The 23,863-nt window shown below is 38.2% G+C and overlaps 2 protein-coding genes and 1 long non-coding RNA gene across 14 annotated transcripts; all 3 read right to left on the bottom strand.

The window, feature by feature from the left end:
- Positions 1 to 281: 281 nt before the first annotated feature.
- LOC133721639 (uncharacterized) lies at positions 282 to 5,086 on the bottom strand. Of its 12 annotated transcripts, none has more exons than XR_009852285.1 (9): positions 4,875 to 5,085; positions 3,978 to 4,052; positions 3,493 to 3,565; positions 2,901 to 3,053; positions 2,706 to 2,783; positions 2,514 to 2,618; positions 2,230 to 2,388; positions 746 to 2,111; positions 282 to 562 (listed from the first exon to the last, which is right to left on the bottom strand). XR_009852285.1 is itself a non-coding variant. In XM_062148306.1 (9 exons), the coding sequence occupies exons 5-9, from the start codon at positions 3,049 to 3,051 to the stop codon at positions 1,093 to 1,095; spliced, it is 1,512 nt and encodes a 503-aa protein (XP_062004290.1). In that variant the 5' UTR covers positions 3,052 to 3,053; positions 3,493 to 3,565; positions 3,978 to 4,052; positions 4,658 to 4,701; positions 4,875 to 5,085; the 3' UTR covers positions 282 to 1,092. The 12 variants fall into 12 exon arrangements, 11 of the variants coding, with proteins under 11 accessions (XP_062004290.1, XP_062004289.1, XP_062004294.1 ...); XM_062148306.1 differs by adding an exon at positions 4,658 to 4,701 and having other exon boundaries at positions 282 to 2,111; XM_062148305.1 differs by adding an exon at positions 4,658 to 4,783 and having other exon boundaries at positions 282 to 2,111.
- A 5,638-nt stretch (positions 5,087 to 10,724) lies between these two features.
- Positions 10,725 to 12,589, bottom strand: LOC133720070 (uncharacterized). The gene is made up of 2 exons (XM_062146256.1): positions 12,537 to 12,589; positions 10,725 to 12,160 (listed from the first exon to the last, which is right to left on the bottom strand). Exon 2 carries the CDS (start codon positions 12,157 to 12,159, stop codon positions 11,035 to 11,037), a length of 1,125 nt encoding a protein of 374 aa, XP_062002240.1. The 5' UTR covers position 12,160; positions 12,537 to 12,589; the 3' UTR covers positions 10,725 to 11,034.
- A 9,795-nt stretch (positions 12,590 to 22,384) lies between these two features.
- LOC133723588 (uncharacterized) lies at positions 22,385 to 23,756 on the bottom strand. The gene is made up of 4 exons (XR_009853138.1): positions 23,574 to 23,756; positions 23,287 to 23,468; positions 22,671 to 22,723; positions 22,385 to 22,499 (listed from the first exon to the last, which is right to left on the bottom strand). It is a non-coding gene; the product is annotated as an uncharacterized LOC133723588 (long non-coding RNA).
- Positions 23,757 to 23,863: the final 107 nt, after the last annotated feature.

Raw genomic sequence — 23,863 nt, forward strand, 5'->3', positions numbered from 1 at the left:
ATTCATGAGGAGTTAAATAACGACAATTAAGATAAGTTTGAATTTCATCATTACAATCTTCATGTAGTAAAGCTGGAACTCGATCTGGTCCTTTATTAATATATTTAAATAAATATTTAATTAACATAGATTGAGAGCATGATTCAACGTTAATGTGAGCATTATATTTTAATAATAAATGTGAATTATAAGGTACGACAAAATTATTACCTATATGTATACCATTTTTTTATCACATATTTTGTATGGTCATCACGACGTCTATAAGTTGTAGGTAAACCTGCTTCAAACACAGTTTTTGTATTATATGGTTTTGGAAAAAATTTAGAACATTTTCCATCTCTCATGCATGGAGAGCCTAAATTTATTTGTCCGCAAGGTCCATAAATCATAAATTGACTAACAATTTCAAAAAGTTCTGGATTTGCATTTTTATCCGGTAATTCTGCTGAAATAATCGAATCTATATCATCTGCTGTGTAACATTTGTAATGTTTTTTCAACCAAAATAACATATGAGCATGGGGAAGTCCTCTTTTTTGAAATTCTATTGTAGAAACATCTGTATTTAAAAAGAAATTGTTATCAGTTAGTTTTAGATATTTTCAAAATTTATACAACAAAAAACAATAAACAAAATAATACAATATAAAAGAAATTGTTATCAGTTTTCAATATTTTCAAAATTTATACAACAAAAAACAACAAACAAAATAATATAATATAATAATGTGTTGAAACTTACCTGCTTCAACTTCTCCGAAAGGTTCTCCCGACTTGATATAAGCAATCATATTTTGTAATTTTATTTTAAAAATTCTTGAAATTATATCAGGTCTATCTTCAACTCTACATGTAGGATTTTTTTCAAAATATCTTGATATTTCTCTCCACTTAACATTGCAAGTAAAAGTAATGAATAAATCAGGATTTCCATATTGTCTGCAAATTGCCATAGCATCATGATAATTATTGATCATATCTCTAGGACTTCCAGTATGAGAGCTTGGTAAAATAATTCTTTGTCCTAAGTCATAACCTTTATTAATTCCAGCTGACGCTGCAGTATAAAGATCTTTATAAATCTCTGTTCTAAGATTTTTTTTTTTTTTTTCTGATCCAATCTAAACGATATTCTTCAACAGTTGCATATGAATCTACTAAGAATTGCTGAAATAATCGTCCACCTTGTAATAAAGTATTTGTTTCATAATTTCTATCTTGTATTTGATATGCAATATAACTTCGCATTGACATCTTCTCTCTTTTTTGCGCACGATTTTTTCCTATTTGTTCCATTTGTAAATCTGGTGTATATCCATCTTCACCGTATGGAAAAAGAATTGGATATTGCAATGACATATATTTCGGATGTATTTTAGAAACTCGTTGTAAGGATCCACTATTTGATTCAATAATTATATCTTTATTTGAATTATATTCGCCAATATCACCGACAATTAAACCACCAATTTCATCATTCACTGGCTTTTCATATTGTTTATCATCGATAGAGCGGCGATCAAGTATGCTCATTTTAAATGAAGGTAAAGAACGGTTTTCAAATTTATCTCTCATAATGCGAAATTGTTTTGCTAATTCATTAATTTCATCGAACATCTTAATAAGTCCTTCAACGATATCTGATCTAATATTTTGATTAACAAGAGCAGGGTCAATAGCATTAATACGATTTGCAATTTCATTTCTAGTATCATATACATATAATTGAGCATATTTAGGAGACTCACCTTCAAAAGGCAACACAGAACCCATTAAATGATGTACTTGTCCATTGATTTTGAATATGTAAGGACCTGATCCAGTATTTATTTTATGATCAATTTTTGCTCCCATTGACGTGAAACAGAACATTGAATTATAAACTCGAATATTTTCTTTAAAATTTTTGTCATTCAATAATGTTCTAAGAAAATTAGGAGTTGGTCTAGGTTGTGGAAGCTTAATCTGTCCTTTCTTACAGCAATTTGTATATATGAGTTGCGCATTTATAGATGATTGTTTTATAGCTTCTTCGTGCCAAAAGTATGCACCGCAATAAGTACAATTACAGACGTTGTCTCCAGAGTCCTCATATTTCACAATCAGCCCTGCCACCAGAATTTTTCTTTTGTCAAGTATTTGTCATGATTATTAACTGTAGAAAAAAGAATGATTCATAAAATTCAATGATCATTATTAAGAAGTATCCAACATTATTACACTTACCTATCATATATGTACTATAAGCATCTGAATTTTCATGGGGAAGCACGTCAGAATTTTGTTGATCATTTCTACTTCCTTGACCACAATAGTTAGATGCATCGCCATTTTCATCATTACTCTCGGAAGTCGGATTCTTTTCTATTAGCACTGGCTTAGATGCTGCAAACAAAATTTTAATGATATCAACTATGTTAAATAAGAGAATACAACAGATGACTACAAAAGGAACTTTATGAAAGTAACTCATCTATAGTAACAATTTAAAGTTAATAATATATGGTTACCTTCTCTCCACCTTCTTGATTTTCTTCGACAATCCATGCTCATATTAGCAAGATCACTTTCTGACACTCTTCTTAGTTTCCTTTTTCCACTGTTTGTTGACATCCCTGTATTCAAAGGACAATCATTTATCAATGAAGTTGTACATGATTCTAGCTGGAAGTAAGAGATGATTCTTGGTCAAAATGTATTACCATTTTGATCATTGCTGCTGCAAGTCTGACTCTGATTCTCTTGGATGATCAATGTCTCAGATACTGCAAACAAAAGTTCTAATAATGTCAACTATTTTAAAGCTATGGACACTAAAAGAAATTCTATGAAAATACTCATGTACACAATAATTACTAATGTACACAAATGTTGTAAAGTTAATAATACATAGTTACCTTCTCTCCATCTTCTTGATTTTCTTCTACAATCCATGGTCTTGTTAGAAAGAGTAGTCAGATTCTGATCATTAAGCATTCTTTGTCCTCTCTTTTGACTGCTATTATCGCCTCCTAAAAATTTGCTCTTCTTTCCACTTTCTGTTGACATCACTGTTTTCAATGCATTTTGTTATGAACTTGTAAGATCATTGATCTAAATTTAAAAAGCAAAGATCAAAATCAAAAACTCAGTTCACAAATAAACTTCATAGAGGTATCAGAGAATCTCTAATGCTTTCCCAAAAATTAGCACATGATAAGCAACATGTAAATATGCTAAATAATAAGAGTGCATATGTTGCAGTTTATAACCAAACTGATAAAGTAAGCATCTTCAATGTTTATGCCATACCTGATGTCTACTATTAGATTGAAGTCCAAACAATTTTCACTTTGCATTATACCTAAGCAGCTTTTTTCATCTTGTTTCAATTATTCTAAATAATTAATCCCATGTACAATTGATCTAGGATTAAACTAAAGACATAAGAATCCTTTTATCATTATTGCCTTGACTTCAAACTTATACATATAAATATAGACAACCAACCTGAAAAAGATGATATTGGAATGTCGGTAGCAGCAACTTCACAATTGACAACACCTCAAATGCTCTACCTAATCTGCATACATTAAATCCAATTGATATTCAATTGAAGAAATATATTGGGCAGCTTACTATATGTATATATATAGTTTACTACCAAAACTTAGTTGACAAATAACCTTCAGAGAGGTATCAGAGAATCTAGTTGATATGTCATGAATAGAACTGAAACAGAACCCCTTGTAGTCTAATGAAACGAATATAACATTGGGTAACTGAAACTTATACATTGAGGTGAAAACTAAACCAACATCTTAATCAAAAATTTCAGTGGTTAACGTGATCAATACTATCATGTTTCGCCTTAAATGAAGGTAAAATTGGTTAAAGCACGACAGAAAATATACAATCTAATGAAAAAGAAAAAAAACTGAAATTGATATTGATTAAAATTGGATTGAAATATGAGTCGAGTATGGAGGGAGTACTTTTTTTCAGAATTGAGAAACGGGAAAGCTTCAGTGGTGGTTGTGGTGGGATCGTTCAAATAGCAAAGAAAGAATCTGCCAATCAAACCCAAAATGAACAAACTACCCATAAACAAAGTTTCCTCAATTTACAAAGTTTGCTCAATTTACTTCTTTACTTCAGACATTACCCATAAACATGCAAGAAAACAAATAACCCACACCTGAAACACAAATCTTCAAACAAATAAATCACTTGAAATATGCTTCAGTGTTCTTAGTTTGAAGTATAATACAAACTTGAGCAGAAATATCTAAAATGCAGATATGGCACAAAATTTTTAGTGCGTGTCTATATATATATATATATATATATATATATGATACACAGTAATAGCAGCCCAACATAGAAATTCTGGGAATAAGACTATGAGAAGAGATGTGGGGTGATGGACTCACTGAGTCCAAATAAAAACAGCGATGATCCCACCATTACATCCCCATACTTCGTCATCATGATCATCATATAGCACCAAAATTGATACAGATGTCCCTTTAAACACTTCTCTTTTTTCACTTGAGGAAGCTAAAACAGAACTAAATGGAAACCAATCTTGCATCAATCATTTTCAGAAAGAAATGCATAAAATCAAACAAAATGACAACGAAATCAAGCACACTAATCAAATCAACTAAACTACCTTCTAATCCACCTTCTAATCCAATAGTCTTTGATCGATTACTCCTAAAAAGCCAAAACGAACAGAAACAACAACATTTACATAGAGCAACAATAAAGGATCGAACAGCACTCTCTCCCTTTCACTCTATCAAGATTGTAAACAACAACAGATCAAATCGAAAACTCATAATCACAGCCCAGAAATAAGAAGGCAAATCGGCTCAGAAAGAACTAACCGCTGAGATGATGAGGTGAGAATCCCCTTTCCTGAATCCCTCTCTTTCTCTCTCTCTCTCTCTCTCTCTCTCTCCTTTTTCTGCTTGACGGGTTTCTGGACTTTCTGTGGCAACCCGAAATTGTCAGCTAAGTTCGGTATATATAGAGCCTTCTGTCGGTGTAACAGAGGCTTCTAGATTTGTAGAGAGAAGGCTCTTGTCGGTGGAAATTGGTCGGTGGAAATAAAAGTATCGACATTTCTAGATACAGGATGAGAAGATTTGTAGATGGGCCTTGTCGGTGTAAATAAGAATCGGCTTGGCTCGGCTCGGCTCGGCTTATAAACAGTGAAACGGCCAGTTAACCGACGTTTTATATATAGTAAATTAGCAAATAACCCAAAAACAATATTATTAGACGGACAACATGTTATTCTACAGTTCGATATGTTTTTATATCCTTATTTGATTATTTTGGGCCTCTTTTGTTAATTTTGGCTTTTCATCATTCATATATCTCACAAATGTTTAACTTCACTCGAGCACTTGTTGTTGAATACTCTACCGCAAAATTGACTCTTTAATTACTCACCTTATCCCTCATAACAAGTAAGGGAAAGAGTTTTCATGCATTGTAAAATTTGGTCAAAACAAATCCCACGATTCTGATATTGCTGTAGTCATGGTATGTGTTTGCACACTTTTGTTTGTTTATTGCACCCTTGCAGCTACGTATTTTTCTTCTCAATAGGATGGACATTATTTATTGAAATGAGTGCATCAGATTATATTTGGAGGGTCTTCTACTCTAGGATGGTAGCAAGGAACAGTTTTGATGCAGATGAGATAATTAAAGCCATTAAAGGACAAGAGAAAGTTAGATCTCAGAGAGTTTTTAAGGGGGAAATAATGGCTACAAGGTTTATGTTACAAGACACTCAGGTTACATAGCCTCTTGGTTTGTCAAGAAGCTCTTAGAGGAGGAGTACACTGTTCATGCAACAGTCTGAAACTTGGGTACTCATCCTAGTGCTACAACATGAGGTCTTCCCTGGAGTTCACTTATCCTAGTACTATTCTCGCCCAAGCAAGGTTAACCTCAGAGTTCTGATGAGATCCGGTACTTGGGTACTCTATGATATATTTCTTCTCGATCTGTCTGTGTTTCTAGCTTATACTGTAATCATATATACATGTTTTTATTTATTTACTTAGTTTTTGTGTGAAATATTTTTATAGATAATATTTTCGAAAGTAAGACTTCTAAGGAGCCTTCTTGATTATGATGAAAAACTGTTGTTTGTAGCTGACTTCTATAATTTGGTTACGTTTAAGCAGGCAATTAATGAATGAGTTTGTTTTCCATATAGCTACTCCCTTGATACACACTCGAAACTCCAAGGTAATTATTGATCATTCAAAGGGTACTCTTTTTTTTTTTTTTTGAATAATCAAAGGGTACTCTTATTATCTATGTTTGCAATTCTCATTGGTGCAATTAACCATCTTACACGTTGGGATATGCATGCTTCCCTGATTGTTTTATACTGCAACATCAAACTGTCTTATGAACACGTAACATGTTAAAATTTCAGACAACATCACATGTAGCACTGTTTTAACAACATAACATACAAGATGGGAGACTAACTAAAACCATAGTCGATCTACTTAATCTTTTTACTTAATCATAACCTATTTATGTGTGTATGTATAATAAAAGCAGTATAAGAACACAATTGAAGTGTATGACAAAAGCAATACCAATTGCAATTCAAACCAGAGAATTGCACAATTATTGTAGTCAGTGTTTTAGCCTCTCTCGCCTACAATACTTATGATATGCTTGTGTTTCATCATGGTGTACTTAAATAACAATACTTAAGCAAATTGTTATTTAAGTACACCGTGACGAAACACAAGCATAGCATAAGATTTAGCAACATGTAACCGTGTACGTGCACATGTTAAAAAAAATAGAATGTCACTTCATTTTCACTCCAAGTTTTCATTTTCTCCCGTGCTACGCATAAAGTACAGTTACATAAATAAATAAAAGTTACTTTCAGTCTTAACAAACAAAATTAACTGGATTCATTCACATAACTTACACCACCGTTAAATTCATACTAGCCTATTATTAGTAAATTGTTGACTGATTTAAACATGAAACTCAGGTCATTCAAGTATGATAGAAATAATGATGGGTAATCAAGCAATCAAAAAGAAACAAAAATATAGATGCTGCAATTTGGCCACGGGAAAAATTTACCTGACATCCGCACCAACCAAATTTGGTTCCTTCAAAAGTTAATAGATGGACAAAGCCACTAAAAGAGGCCTTACTATTTTATAGTTTTCTGAAGCACCCAAGTTAATCCCAATTATCACCAAGTGAAACACTATGCTTATTTCCAAGAGCTATAACTTCAAATCAATAAACATCAAATATCACAATTAAATAAAAAAATTAATAGTCTTACTATTAAGAAACTGTTGTAGGATAATAGAATTGTGTAGAAATAGTTGTGTGTATTATTGATAATAGGAGCCCTATATATAGGGAATTACAAAGTACCGTAAAGGTAATAGAGTCCAAACATAATTAGGGAATCTATAACTACTCCTATTACAACTCTACAACAAACCCTAGTTTGTAGAGGCACACATTATGTCGATATCCTTCAACACTCCCCCTTGTGCCGCTCAAACTTGGTGATGACGCTTTGATTGTTGCCTCGTTAAAAACCTTGCCAGGTAACAAAAACCCTGTGGGACAAAAATAACCCTGGTCGAAGGACAAAAAGAGCACAACACGTCCTTCACTCTTCGAGATCGAACATGTAGACATCATGCCTCCCCCTGATGTCAATATCTCCCCCTGATTGCTACAATCATGGGAGTTCGGATAACTTTCTCAATCCGATGCTCTTCACATGTTTCTCGAAGGTGGATTTTGGTAACGACTTAGTAAATAAGTCCGCTACATTATCCTCTGATTGGATATGGTTCACTTCAATATTTAGAAGTGCTTGTTGTCATTTTGATGGAGGGGATGAGGAGCACGGAAGGTGGCATTTTGCCTTGTGGGGTCCGATCCCACACTTCCGTCATCTCTTTTCTCTGTAGGGATAGAACAAGCCCATATCAATCGTACATCTCAAGTATTGAAAGATTGTTTTTATACCAGTCCAATGGCGTTGCGTTGGCGCATGGCTACATCTAGCCAACAAGTTCATAACAATTGAGGTGTCCGGTCTTGTATTGTGCTAAGTACAATAATGCGCCTATTGTACATGAGTAAGCATTCCTGCTATTAACACGTCTTCGTCATCATCCCTGGGACGAAACGGATCCATTTTAGGGCCAAGACTACGGACGACCATGGTGCATCTTTGACTTTATCAAAAATGTCTAAGCATCTATTGACACGGTATACAAAACCGTGTTCTCCCAAGGTCCTTCCCCTCAAACTCGGATTTCAGGTGTTCAGCGGTTTTCCTTAACTCACAAGGGTTCCAATTATGTTTATCAACATAAACCGCGACAATTGCAAATCCGGAACTTGTCATGGAAACGCGTGGGCATAGTTCATCATATCCCTTCCCAATCAAGTAGTCATTTTAGTGAGCATTTCAACCTCGTTGCAAATGCGCTCCGTGGTCTAGAGCCACTTGACTTGGGTAAACAAAGTCCACAAGAACCTTCATTATATTCCGTATCTAGATCCCCATAGAAATACGTAGTGATCACATTCGTAAGCTGCATGTTCAGTTATTTGGAAACTACCAAACTGACAAGGTAGTGGAGTGCAATGACATCCATTACGAGAGAATATGTCTTCTCGTAGTCGATTCCAGGGCGTTGTGAGAAACCTTGCGCCATAAGGCGAGATTGCCATCTCTTTCTCTCATCACGCTATCTAACGAAGACCTATTAATGTCAACAGGTTTTATGTTAGGAGGTGTTGGCATCTCAGGCCCGAAATCCTTCCTCTTCGTTAGTGAATCCAATTCAACCTGGATCGCATCTTTCCATTTAGGCCAATTTTCTCTACGTTGGCATTCTTCAACGGAGTAAGGTTCGATGTCATTGGTCTCAATAATTCCACGTCCTCATGTACACTAGTGTAGTTCGTAGAGATCTCTATATTCTCAGGAATTGGTTCTAACATTGAGGCGTCCCCCAACGATGTCTCTTGGACATAACCACAATCCAAAATATTCTCATGAGATGGATTTTGAGTATCAATGATCAATGGATCAAGTTGTGCCAAACTCGCTCTCTTCTTAGGAAGAGAATCCATCGAACCTATGGGTCTCCTACGCTCTCTAGCGGAACCCATGGCCTATGACGCCATTATGCCACCTTGTGGCGTCACCATATTACCATCCATGGTAGTGGTGCAGTACCCATCTTCTCTGGGTGGCACCATGTCCTCTTGTGGGGACATCAATCCTTGCAGGCATGTTTGCAGCAAGTATATGTGATCTCGTCACTTTTAGGGGATCAAGATGAGACATAGTGGGGACAGACCACGACAATTCCTGTCGTTCCTGTTGAACATTGACGTTCTAATCTCCCCCTAACGACGGGAAGACTGTCTCATCAAAGTGACAATTCGCAAATCCAGCGAAATAGAGATCGCCTGTCAAGGGTTCTACATAGCGGACTTACAGTTGGAGACTCATGTCCAACAAATATATATATATATATATGCATTCGTTGCAATGACTCATGTTGATGCGCTGTGGCGGCGCAATTGGCACATGAACCGCACACTCAAATATGCATAAATACGAGATATTAGACTCGAACCCAGTCACTAGCTGTAACGCAAATAAAAGTTGAGTGGCTGCTATGAGTCGTAGACGAATTAGCATAGCTGCATGCGATATTGCATAACCCAAGCGGAAATATTGGTGCGCATTACCAATGTCCGGGCTACCATTGTAGTCGTTTAATGGTGGCTTTTCCGCGAGATCAATTGGGTGTGTACATGGGAATATGATACTTGATATCAATACCCAATGATATGCAATAGTCATCGAAAACTGTCGATGTAAACTCTCTAACATTATCAGGTCAAATTGACTGAATGGGATGATCTGGGTAGTGAGCCCGTAGCCATATGTTATGTGCTAGGAGTGTAGTATAAGCAGCATTACGAGTGGATAATGGCACAACACGTGACCAGCGTGTTTGCGTATCAACCAACACCATAAAACATCTATATGGTCCGCAAGTTGGTTGATCAAATCCATAGAATTCCCTTGGATTCTTTGTAAGAATGGAATTATTTCCTCAATCTCCTTTGCATAGGATGGTCTCAATCCTAAATAACAGGCTTTACAGAACGAAACATGGGCTTTATAATCAACCAATGAAGGTTTTGGTTAAGCCATAATGTCACAATAGACTTGAGAAGTAGAGAGAGGAGTTTATGGCGTCAATGCCATGTATTTGCCGCAGGGGGTAGGCGGCACTGGCCATGTATGGCCTGTCTTTGCACAATCATGACGCCATGAGGCGCATGTGCAGCTCCTCGAACCAATTCTTGGTTCTTACTTTTCTTCGTTCTGAAAATGGATGTCTGTGTAAAGTCTTTAATACACGGATCATCATGTCAAAGCCTATATGTGCCAAAATCCCATAAGTCGTCTCTCATGACATAGTTGGATTCAATAACTCAAATAGTGGTTGCATACAACCCACTAGAGCGACACATAAGTTTCTCTAATACTCGTTTACGTTCGTAGTCATTAGAGGTGATGCAAAGGAACTCTGTCCATTCTCATAATGTGTTTCCACATGAAAAACATTGGCTCTTATATAATAAAGTTCGAATTAATGTATGTCCAAGACATTAAGTAAAAGAATTGACACTTTATTAATAGCCAATGATTACATCAAAGTTTCCAAAGTCTAATCCAAAATAAAATCAAAGTAAGACACATTGTAGTCACTCTATCCGTTTGGTAACTCCAATCAAATATGACCAGGGAAGTAGAGAGAGATGTTGGTGGAGCGAGGCTCTCTTAAGTACCAATAATCTCAATGACTTTCCTAGACATCACATTTTATTGGGTCCGCCACATAAGAAAGAGTTAATACAATTGTCATTTATTGACTAAGGCAAATTGCCATTACAAAAGTTCTTGGAAAAATAAAAAGGACTAATCTAATCAAAGTCTGTTGCATCCATGTGCACTTCATCTTCAGCTTTGAAGTCCTCTATGGTGAGATTGACATCTCCACCATCTTCTTCTTCTTCTGCAAGGTACACTTCTTGCTCTCTCAGGTCCCTATATGCCCTGTATCTTGCAGCTAGTTCCTCACTTGCCTTGCATTGCTTGAACCAATGCTCAATTGATCCACATCGATGACACTCATCATTGCGGTTGCCTCCCTTTAATTGAGGTGCACGTTGTGCACGTTGTGGGCGTTCCCTAGGAGGGTTGGTGCCACCACCACGACCCATGGTACCTCCACCACGAGCCATGGCGCAACCACCATGACCACGACCACGACCATCTCCCCCACGTGTGACATTGCCACCACGTGTATCCGCACCAAACTTGCGGTTTCCTTCCTTATTAGGGCGGTTATATGGACCCATACGTCCTTCATGTCCCTCATTAGGGTTTCGCTCCTTGCGCCCTCTTTTGGGTGCATTATAATTCGCCTCATGAACGCTCTTAGTTCCAATGGGCCTTGAATTATAATTTCTCACGAGTATGTTATCATGTTTCTCAGCTACAGATATGATATTGATAAGCTGATGAAACCTCGTGATCCGTCCAGCATTAACCTCAGTACGGTATTGCTTTGATACCACAATGGCTGAGACGGGGAAGGTGGAGAGAGTTTTCTCAATTAGCTCTTGCTCTGTGACAGGTTGTCCACAGAATCGCAACATGGATTGTAAGCGAAGAGCCTCTGAATTATATTCAGCAACAGACTTGAAGTCAGCAAAGCGCAGATTGTTCCATTGAACTTTCAAGTCAGGGAGGAGGGAATCTTGGACATTGCCAAAACGCTCTTCTAGCGCTACCCATAGCTCTCTTGCATCCTTGATCGACATATACTCCAATCTGAGTGCTTTGTCCATATGACGTCGCATCAAGATAACTGCTTGAGCATTCTTTGCAGATGTTCTGATGAACACAAGATCCGGGTTAGGTGCCTGGATTATGGGTAATATTCCCTTTGAAGTGAGATGGTTCTCAACATCGGTTACCCAACTGTGGTAATCTGAGCCTGTTGAGTCAAGCATGGGAAAGTCGAGTCTAGGTTCATTCGACATCCTGAAAATAAGAAGAGAAAATATATTAGTTTCGGAGCTAAACTTCCACGAAAACTAAATAATAAGATTTCCGAGCTATGCTACCAAGAAATCAATTTCCAAGAATCTCTTTTGGATTAGACCAAACAATGATGTTTTAATATGGTCACAATTTGATGCTTACGGACGCTCTTAGTCCAAGCATTGTGAACGCTCTTAGTTCACACGAACACTCTTAGTTCGTTTAATTATGAACACTCTTAGTTCGTTAAGCGTGAATCCCCACAATTCCGCTTTGTTAAATATCAAACTCATTTGGCAACATATATTCCAATATTTGCAGAAAATAAAAGGAATTTAAATACAAGAAAGCAGCAACCTTAATTATAAAAACTTACGTGATTGTTCTTGGCTTGAAGACACGCGCGTGTTGATGCAGGCGTGTAGCTAAAATAAGATCACTGGAATCTGGTCGGAAATGGCAGTTGGTGGGCTGCCCTTCTCCCTTCCCCTTTTTTTTTCTTCTTTCTCCTTTTTTTTTTTCTTTCCGGGCCCAACCCTTTCCCTTTTTTTCTTTTTTTTTTTCGGGCCCAGCCCTTCTCTTTTTTTTATTATTTTTTTTTCTCGGTCTTCTTCTTCTTTCTTTCGTTCGTTCTTCTTCCTCCTAGGCTGCAGGCGGACTGGGCTGCTGCTGGTGGTGCAAATCGGAGGCGGTGCTGCTAGTGGGTCGCTGCTGCAGTTCGCTGGTGGTATGGGTGCAGGGAAGCAGCGTACTGGTGCTCGGGGTTGCGGGGCTGCTTAGCGGTGCTCGGGGTCGCAGCGTACTGCAGGGCTGCTGAGCGGGCTGCGGGGTCGCGGTAGGCTGGCAGGGACGTGCAGCAGGAGCAGCGCAGTGGCAGGGAGGCTGTGGTGTGCTGGCAGGGAGGCAGCAGCGCGCAGGAAGCAGTGCAGGCAGCAGGGGCTGCAGTGGGCTGCTGGGGTGAGGCTGGTGTGCTGAGCCGCAGGCGTCTGGGCGCGGGGGCGCTGGGGAGGAGGCCGGCCGGGCTGGGCTGCTGGGTTTGCAGGTTCGGCCGGTGAGGTGAGATGAGATGAGGTGAGGCTGAGGCAGGCCGGAATGGAGATTTTTTTTTTTTTGTTTTGTTTTGGGTTGGCGGCAGAGAGGAAGTTCTAGGTTTTTTTCTTTTCTTTTCTGAAGCTAGGGTTAGAACTCGTGCTGATAACGTGTTGTAGGATAATAGAATTGTGTAGAAATAGTTGTGTGTATTATTGATAATAGGAGCCCTATATATAGGGAATTACAAAGTACCGTAAAGGTAATAGAGTCCAAACATAATTAGGGAATCTATAACTACTCCTATTACAACTCTACAACAAACCCTAGTTTGTAGAGGCACACATTATGTCGATATCCTTCAACAGAAACTAAGTTAAAAGAGCAAAAGAAAAGCCAAATTACTTTCTAAATTATCTTTTAGCTCATCAGCTTTGATTCGGGTGAATTTGCATCAACTACTACTGAATCATATCCACCATGAGCATGTCCATGAAGGCATGAACTGTGATTATCAGTAGGAACGTGATCCTCACTTATCTCTTCGTCATTCCATGGTGAAAGGATTTAAGATGTTTGTTGTTAAAATAAGTCGTTGCAGCTGAATCTACTAATAAAGTCATTCTAGCAAGAAGCATGTATGGCCACAATATTTTTATCAAATATTGGAACATACTCCTATCGTTCCGAAGAATAATATTGAAAATCTTGCACCTAGCATTTCAAAGTGATAATATCGTGAAGCTCAACATGATTATAATAACTTTACGAAGACTTTGTGTGTGGGGTATGCAAATCGATTTGCTGGGATGATGGTATTTTAAAATAACTATCAAGCTTTAGGTTTTAAGCCTAGGTAGTGCATATATGGATTGTTTTGTTTGAACTCTTGAATTACTAACTTTAACCTCATATGCCCCTTCTAGATATGACAAGAGAGAAAGGGAAGGAAAACTAAGGATGTGAGTTTGGTTTTTTGGAGAGAAGGTAGATTTTCTCTCAATACAAAATATAAGAATGGTCATTGGTGGAGCCTTAATCCATTCATTCTCTCGTCGATACTTGCTCACTACATGTGTTGTAAATGTTGCAAGAGAAAATATTATCATATTATTGCTTGTTAGTAGTTAGCTGAAAGAAAAAAAATTGTGAAATGTAACCAATTTGAAAAAGAACGCACTGCATGTGTTGTAAATGTTGCATTAGAAATTCTAAAATTCATTGTTAATAGTTAGCAGGAAGAAAAAAATTGTGATAGGCAAGCAATTTTAAACTGTTATTTCCCATCATTTGTGATAAACAAGTTGTGTTATAACTTTCTTATCTCTTAAAGGAAGGAGAAAAAGATCACATATGCTCAAGAATAAAATTGCATTTGGATCTTAATTACAATAAGAAATAGACTTCTATTAAAACCTGATAAGCTGTAACAAATATATATTCCTCAAAGCTAAAACAATATTGTGGTTTTAATATCCCCATTCTTTCTAAAAAACCCCAAAAATTTCCCTTTCTTATCTTTTCTATTGAGAGAAAGTCCCCACTTTCTCCAAAAAAACCAAACCGACATGCTGTTTAAGTAAAATAGATTCGAGAGAGAATGTAGAGAGAATTGTAGGGAGAATGTCAATCATATTATTGAGAATAGGAGCCCTTTATATAGGGATTTACAAAGTACTAGTTCTAATGTTACATGGAATACTAATCCGTGTAGGATTGGGAAATCTAGAACCTTCTCTCCTATTGCTACTCCTAGTTTGATAAGGCACACATAAAACTGATTTTCCTTCAACACTCCCCCTTGTGCCGCTCAAACTTGGTGGTGACGCTTCATCCGTTGCCTCGTTAAAAACCTTGCTCGAGTGAAAAAACCCTGTGGGAAAAAATACGCTCGAGGAGGAGAAAAAGAGTACAACACGTCCTCTACTCTTCGAGATCGAACATGTAGACATCATAACTCCCCCTGATGTCGATATCTCCCCCTGATTGCTACAATCGTGGGAGTTCGGATAACTTTCTCAATCCGATGCTCTTCACATGTTTCTCGAAGGTGGATTTAGGTAACGACTTAGTGAAACCGCTACATTATCCTCTGATCGGATTTGATTCACTTCAATCTTCAGAAGTGATTGTTGTTGCTGATTATAAAAGAACTTAGGCGATATATGCTTGGTGTTGTCGCCTTTGATGAAACCTAACTTCATTTGTTCAATACAAGCTGCATTATCCTCATAAATGCATGTAGGTTCATCTGTGATAGACTTCAAACCACAACTTCCTTGAATATGTCGAATCACAAACCTTAGCCATATACATTCACGAACGGCTTCATGTAGAGCAATAATCTCTGCATGATTCGAGGAAGTAGCAACAAGGGTCTGTTTCGTAGACCTCCAAGATATCGCAGTGCTTCCCATGGTAAAGACATAACCAGTTTGGGAGCGACCTTTGTGAGGGTCAGAGAGGTACCCTGCATCAGCAAAACCCATCAAGACATCATTGTCGTTTTGATGGAGGGAGATAGGAGGACGCCAGCCACCATGAGCGGCGGCGGCAACATGGCCGGCGGCCATTCCATGGACAGGGGCATTTTGCCTTTTGGGGTCCGATCCCAACTTTCCGTCATTCCTTTTCTCTCTGTAGGGATAGAATAGGCCCATATCAATCGTACCTCTTAGGTATCGAAAGATGGTCTTTACACCAATCCAATGGCGGCGTGTTGGCGCAGAGCTATGTCGAGCTAACAAGTTCACTGCGAATGAGATATCCGGTCTTGTGCATTGAGCTAAGTACAATAATGCGCCTATTGCACTTAAATAGGGCACTTCGGCCTCTAATGGTTCTTCGTCCTCATCCCTTGGACGAAACGGATCTTTTCCGGGCTCAAGACTACGGCCGATCATGGGAGTACTCGCAGGCTTCGCTTTATCTTCATTAAAGCGCCTTAGGACCTTCTGAGTATATGCAGACTGATGGATCAAAATCCCATCACTACGGTGCTCGAGTTCTAAACCGAGACAAAACCGTGTTTTCCCAAGATCTTTCATCTCAAATTCGGATTTCAAGTATTTAGCAGTTTCCTTCAACTCATCTAGAGTTCCAATTAGGTTCATGTCATCAACATAAACTGCTACGATTGCAAATCCGGAACTTGTTCTTTTAATGAACACGCATGGGCATATTTCGTTGTTAATATATCCCTTCCCAATCAAGTAGTCACGTAGATGGTTATACCACATCCGTCCGGATTGTTTTAATCCATATAGTGAGCGTTTTAACCTTATTGAAAACGCGCTCCGTGGTTTAGAGCCACTTGATTTGGGTAATTGAAGTCCATCTGGAACCTTCATATATATCTCTGAATCTAGATCCCCATAGAGATATCTGTAACCACATCCATAAGCTGCATGTCAAGTTTTTCGGAAACTACCAAACTGACAAGGTAGCGGAACGTTATAACGTCCATTACGGGAGAATATGTCTCCTCGTAGTCGATTCCAGGGCGTTGTGAGAAACCTTGCGCCACGAGACAGGCTTTATATCTAACCACCTCGTTTTTCTCATTACGCTTTCTAACAAAGACCTATTTGTGGCCAACAGGTTTTACATCTGGGGGTGTCTGCGTTATAGGCCCAAATACCTGTCTCTTTGCTAGTGAATCTAATTCAGCCTGGATCGCATCTTTCCATTTAGGCCAATCCGCTCTTCATTGACATTCTTCGACAGAGCGAGGTTCGATATCATCATATTCTATGATTCCTTTTGCAACATGATATGCAAATGCATCATCAATTGCCATAGAATTTCTATCCATCATCTCATGTACACTAGTGTAATTTATGGAGATCTCTCTATTCTCTGGATTTGGTTCTGACATTGGAGCGTCCCCCAATGATGTCTCTTGGACATAACCATAATCCGGAATATTCTCATGAGATGGATTATTCACATCGATGATTAATGGATTATTTTGTGCCAAACTCGCTTTCTTTCTTGGGCGAGAATCCATCGAACCTATGGACCTCCCGCGCTTCCTGGCCGGAGCCATGGGCCTAGCCAAAACGTTACCATCACTGTGAGAGGGGACGTTGGCGCCATGCTCATATCCTCTTGAGTTGGCGTCATGTCCTCTAGTTTTAGGGACATCAATCCTTGCAGGCACGTTTGCAGCAGGTATGTGTGATCTCGTCACTTTAGCGATATCAGAAAACGCATCAGGCATCGATTCTGCTACGTTCTGAAGATCGAGAATTCTCCGCACTTCAATTTCGGACTGTGCGGTTCGGGGATCAAGATGAGACAGAGTGGGGACAGACCACGACAATTCCTGTCGTTCCTGTTGAACATTGATGTTCTTATCTCCCCCTAACGACGGGAAGACTGTCTCATCGAAGTGACAATCCGCAAATCTAGCGGTAAAGAGATCGCCTGTCAAGGGTTCTACGTAGCGGATAATTGTTGGAGAATCATATCCAACATAAACGCCTAATCGTCGTTGAGGACCCATTTTGGTGCGCTGTGGAGGCTCAATAGGCACATAAACTGCACACCCAAATATGCGTAAGTGTGAGACATCAGGCTCATACCCAGTAACCATCTGGGACGCAGAGAAGGGTTGAGTGGCAGTGGGCCTCAGAAGAATAAGCACAGTTGCATGCAATATTGCATAGCCCCAAGCAGAAATAGGGAGATTGGTGCGCATTACCAATGCCCTAGCGACCATTTGTAGTCGTTTAATGGCGGCTTCTGCGAGACCATTTTGGGTGTGAACATGAGGAACTGGATGTTCAACTTCAATCCCAATGGACATGCAATAATCATCAAAAGTTTTTGATGTAAACTCCCCAGCATTGTCTAACCTTATAGACTTAATAGGATGATCAGGGTGGTGAGCCCTTAACTTAATAATTTGTGCTAGGAGTTTAGCAAATGCAGCGTTCCTAGTGGACAATAGCATGACATGTGACCAGCGTGTCGATGCATCAACCAACACCATAAAATATCTAAATGGTCCGCATGGTGGTTGAATAGGTCCACAAATATCACCTTGGATTCTTTGCAAGAATGGTATATTTTATTTAGTGTCCTTTGCATAGGATGGTCTCGATCCTAATTTTGCTAAAGAGCAGGCTTTGCAGAACGAATGATGGGCTTTAGAAACAACCAATGAGGATTTTGGTTGAGCCACGAAGTCACAATTGACTTTAGAAGTAAAAATTGGAGTCACAGGAGCCTTGGTGGCGTCAATGCCACCCTGAGGCCGCAGGGGGATGGCGGCGCCGGCCAAGGATGGTCGGATTTGGGGGTGAAAGGCGCCGTGAGGCGCATGGGCTCCTTCGGTGTCCAAAAACCGAGTTTTACTGCTTTTCGTTCTGAAAAATGGATGTCCGTGTGAAGTCTTTAATATATGGATCATCATATCACGACCTGGATGTCCCAAACGGTCGTGCCAAAGCCTATATGTGTCAGAATCCCATAAATCATCTCTCATAACATGATTGGATTCAATTACTCGAATAGTGGTTGCATACAACCCACTAGAGCGACACATAAGTTTCTCTAAGACTCTTTTATGTCCGTAGTCATTAGAGGTGATGCAAAGGAACTCTTGTCCATTCTCACAATGTGTTTCCACATGAAAACCATTGGCTCTTATATCTTTTAAGTAATAAAGTTCGAAAAATATGTCCATGACATGAGATAAAATAAATCGATACTTTATTAATAATAGCCAATGATTACATCAAGGTTTCGTGACCATAATCTAATCCAAAGTAAAATCAAACATTAGACAAATTGTAGTCACTCAATTCGTTCGGTAATTCCAATTAAATATGACCAGGGAAGTAGAGAGAGATGTCGGTGGAGCAAAACTCTCTTAAGTACCACTAATCTCAATTACTTTCCTAGACATCATACTTAATTGAGTACGCCTAGAGGAAAAGAGATAATCCAATAAGTCATTTTATTGATTAAGGCATAATTGCCATTACATAATTCTTGGAAAATTAAAAGACTATGCTAAATGAAAATCTGCGGCATTCTATCTTCATCGCCAGATTTAAAGTCTTTTATAGCTCGATATCTTGATTACCATTAATCAGGTACTCCATAAAATACCATGAAGAGGATGCTCTCTTGATTGAGGTGTATTGACAAAATACATATGGTCTCTAGGACCAATGGCGTTGGAATAGTGCAATCATGGCCAAAATTGGCGCCATGGTGTCCAACCCTATACCCTCAACGTCATGACCCCTATGGTCATGTTAGGGTTTTCTCAATCAATTTGTTCTTTTGTGTTTTCCACAATCATGCATAAATAATATAATGCAGAGAGCCTCCGAACAATATTTCATAACTCTTTCAAAGTTTTAGTGAAGCAGATATTATTTCATCGTGCTTCCATGTTCGAAAAGTTGTGAATGTTACTAAAACGTTCACTAGGCGCAACCCAAAGGTTGTTAGCGTTATCCTCATTCATGTACTCAAACTGGAGGGCCATCTTCATGTGGCGCTTCATCAGGGTAATTGCCCTGGAATTTTCTATCTCAGTTTGTGAGTCTTGAGCGGTTCCTTTAGAACATGGCTCTTGGATTGTAGGCAAATAAATATCCCGTGCCCGTAGAATCCAATGGAGTAAAATCGAGCTCGTTCAAGTTTGATATCCAAAAAGGAGAAACAAGAACGGATTAGTTTTGGAGTCAATGCTTCCACGAAAACTAGTATTAAGATTTCTGAGCCTTAATGCTACCAAGAAATCGATTTCCAAGAAATTTGGATTAGACCGAAACAATGATGTTTGAATGGTGAAAATAGGTGCTCACGAACGCTCTTAGTCCGTAGCTTACGAACGCTCTTAGTTCGTTAAATCGATGCTTACGGACGCTCTTAGTCCGAAGTCTTACAAACGCTCTTAGTTCGTTAATTGCGTGAATCCCCACGATTCCGCTTTTCATGAATCGAACCCACGTTATAAGAAAGGTGGGATGTAGAAGAAGGGAGGTTGCAAGTCCCCGAAGAAAAAGAAGGAGAAATTAAAATTCGGAAAGCTGGAACTTTAATTTAAAAACATACTTGTTGAAATTCGGAACAGATTCTCTTCTGAACAGCTTGCACTTCGATTGGTGTACCGGTCTCAAAACAACTCCGATAAGGCTGAAATTCGGAGGTCAGATGGAAGAGACAGAGACGAACAACTTTGATGAAGAAAGGATTTTGATCTGGGGTTCTGAACTAGACGTTTCGGGGCTTTCAAGAAGACGGATGTGCACAGAAACGGAAAAAAGGATGCAGTGGTTGTGCGTTGGTGCTGCAGGGGCAGCAGACGTGCGGCGGTGTGCAGGGTCAGCAAGGATGCGTGCGCAGGGGCGCGTAGGGGAGGCTAGCGTGGGCTAGGAGCTGCAGTGATGAAGAATATTTTTGGGTTTTTGGTTTTTAGTTTGTGGTTAGAACTCGTGCTGATAACGTGTTTAATTAAGTAAAATAGATTCGAGAGAGAATGTAGAGAGAATTGTAGGGAGAATGTCAATCATATTATTGAGAATAGGAGCCCTTTATATAGGGATTTACAAAGTACTAGTTCTAATGTTACATGGAATACTAATCCGTGTAAGATTGGGAAATCTAGAACCTTCTCTCCTATTGCTACTCCTAGTTTGATAAGGCACACATAAAACTGATTTTCCTTCAACACATGCTTAATTTTCCTCCCCCTTCTGTCTTGCCAGATCTAGAAAGAGCATATGAGGTAAAACTTAATAATCCAAGAGTTCAAACAAAACAATCCGTACCTGTACTACTTGGGGCTTAAGACCTAAAGTTGGATAGCCATTGTGAAATACCATTCTCTCAACAAGCTGATTTGCATACCCCACACAAAGCCTTCCTTGGTAGGGCTGCGCAGGATTCTATATACTTACTAGTGCTACAGAAACTCACTTATGCTTCAAAATGCATAAATATTAAATAAGTAAATAAAGTAAATCTTCAAAATAGGATATGAATCTGATACCAGCCATTGTTTTCCCAACTCTCGGGATCAATAACATTTTCATCAATAGCATCAATAAGATACAACTGCTTCAGAGCATCTTGTAAAAATTCAGCTGCAGCAAACAACTATAGTTACTTAAAATCTGCAAGGATTTTTAATTGTATGCCTAAACAGTGAAGAGAAGCACCAAAAACGAAAAAAAAAAAAAAAAATTATGTCTTGCAGGAAGGAGAATCAAGAAAATCGAATTTGAGGATGTCAATATCAGGGAGGTCCAAAGATTTCAAACAAAGAACCCAGCAAGTAAATTAAGAAAGTTGAATTTCAGGAACTGTTGCATCCAGGAGCTCCTCATGGTAAGCGATGTAAGGATATAACCGATAGCATTTCCCAGGACATGTCCTTCCAGCTCGTCCTATTCGTTGATTAGCTTGTACCCTACAATCATAGGAATTCAAGGAGTAATTAGAATGACAAGCAAGATATAACTGCAGAAAAGAAACAAAAGAAAACCTATGAAGAAAATATGAATCTACTAACTCCTTGCTAATTTGAACAACATTGAGGGAGTACATGCCAGCTGAGGGCTTGTACTGCCGTTGCTTCACATAACCAGAATCAATAACATACCTATTATTCACACATAATTAGTAAGTATGAGAAAACTTGTTAACATTGATCTTCAACCTATGGCACAAATCAATGTAATTTATCATAAATCAAACTGTGTATATAGGAAGACACGACAAGCAATGTACAAAAATGCTCTCATTAAAATTCTATTTCCAGCATTGGCATTGCTTGCATGGAATCACTAAATGAATTTCATCCAACCAAGCTTCTGGTTATTAAAAAAAAAAAAGGGAGGAAAAGAAAAAGGATATAGATGCATGTAATAAACAAAATCAGCACTCCCATCTTAAAATGGAAATGTAATGAAAGCAAAACAAATGAAGGTAAACGCGAGGAATCGGTATCTATATTAGTATATGTTTTCTTTCACAGTACGATCAACAGTCAGAAGTTTCAGCAATGTTTGTGGCAAAAATAAATCTTTAGGAGATGGGGCACTAAATAGTAAATACACGTATACCTGCATAGAAAATTAAAGGCATCAACTACAATGTATTGTTTGATAGGATCAAAAAATTATGAGCATAACCCTCAAAGTTACAAGTGAGATATATAGAAAAATCTTTACTTGCCTGCATTTCAGGCTGCAGAGAACCGTGAAGAAGGATTATGCATGGCATCCAAGACAGATCCTTCTTCCAGGCTTATAACTTAACTAGAGACCAAATTCTCTATGTCATCCTAGAAAAAATAATAATTTCTTGATCAATATATGGAAGCATTAATGTATGGAACACCAATGTATTTTTTTGAAAAGATGGAACCCCAATATTACAACAGTCATACGCCAAAATATTGGTCAAAACGTAAGAATTCTATAAAACAAAGTACAGTAAAAGGAGATCATCTCACCTGTCCAGTCTTGAATACTAAGACATCACCTTCAGGTTCCTTATTATGTATATCTGCAACAAGAGAACTGGTTAGGTTTTCTTCCTTCTTCTTGATTTTATACTAACTAGATTCTGTACGTGCATCTGTAACAGAAGAATGCATCTTGAAAAGAAATAACGTACTTTGATGAGGGAGAAAATACTAACTGTGGGATAAGATTAGATTAAAGAAGTGGAAAAAGAATAATTTGACACTAACTACTTCACCTGAAAACCAGGGTTGTGAAATCATTTAGGACAACTTGGTCAGCATAATGCAGAGAAAATACTGCGGGAAAAGATTGGATTAAAGAAGTGGAAAAAGGATAATTTGACATTAACTACAATTTCAAAACCAGGGTTGTGAAATAATTTAGGATAATTTAGTCAGCATAATGCAAAAAGAGCATCTACTCACTGCATTAACATGTTTCCAATACTATTCTAAAGTCTAAACGTATAAGATTCAAAGAAATAGTAATTCTCTAAAACAACAGAAAGAAGCCACGTACCACATTGAATATATAAAAGTCATACCAAATCACATAAAATTGAAATCATACCCGAGATCTGATTTTAAAGATGATTCAAGGTACCTCTTAGGACGCTCATTTTTGTACAATATTTCCACCGGGCCGGGTTTAGTTTCCCTGGGACATTCAGATGGAACTGCGATACTTTATTACCATCGATCATCAAGAGTTGCTTAAGTTATAAGAACCTTCAAATCGAAGCACACTTTTTTACTAATCGTTTCATCAATCCCAGCAGTGTGTTCCTAAAACCCAAAATGCATAAACAGAGTATAAATTACAAAACACTAATTAAAATGAATTGCAAGTAAATAGATCGAATAGAAAAAAATGTAGAAAGTTTAATGTACGTGTTTAAAATCCTTTCATGAGCCTGATCAAGTATTATAACAGAATACCGATCATGTTCTGGATTTCGACAGGTTCTCACGAAGATGATTCTGCGGGCTTTTTGCTTGCCTGTTCTTCTGTTTGCACCAACTCCGAACGACGTCAAATATGTGTCGAGGGATCGAAGGAACCTGCTGAAATTATAAGGTCAGATACTGTTCACTCTAGGTCACTTTCTCTGTCAATTTCGTGACCTACAAACTGACATTATCTGACTCAGAGTAAACAGTATCTAACCCAGTGACCTAGA

Source organism: Rosa rugosa, chromosome 7 (assembly GCF_958449725.1).
Source record: "Rosa rugosa chromosome 7, drRosRugo1.1, whole genome shotgun sequence".
In the NCBI taxonomy this organism is placed as follows: domain Eukaryota; kingdom Viridiplantae; phylum Streptophyta; class Magnoliopsida; order Rosales; family Rosaceae; genus Rosa; species Rosa rugosa.

Coding starts and splice junctions, on each gene's coding strand:
- LOC133720070 (XM_062146256.1), bottom strand. CDS start 12,159: ATGTCGAATGAACCTAGACTCGACTTTCCCATGCTTGACTCAACAGGC.
- LOC133721639 (XM_062148311.1), bottom strand. CDS start 3,051: ATGTCAACAGAAAGTGGAAAGAAGAGCAAATTTTTAGGAGGCGATAAT. Junction 2,784..2,900: donor ATCAAGAAGATGGAGAGAAG/GTAACTATGTAT, acceptor TGACATTATTAG/AACTTTTGTTTGCAGTATCT. Junction 2,619..2,705: donor CAGCAGCAATGATCAAAATG/GTAATACATTTT, acceptor CTTTGAATACAG/GGATGTCAACAAACAGTGGA.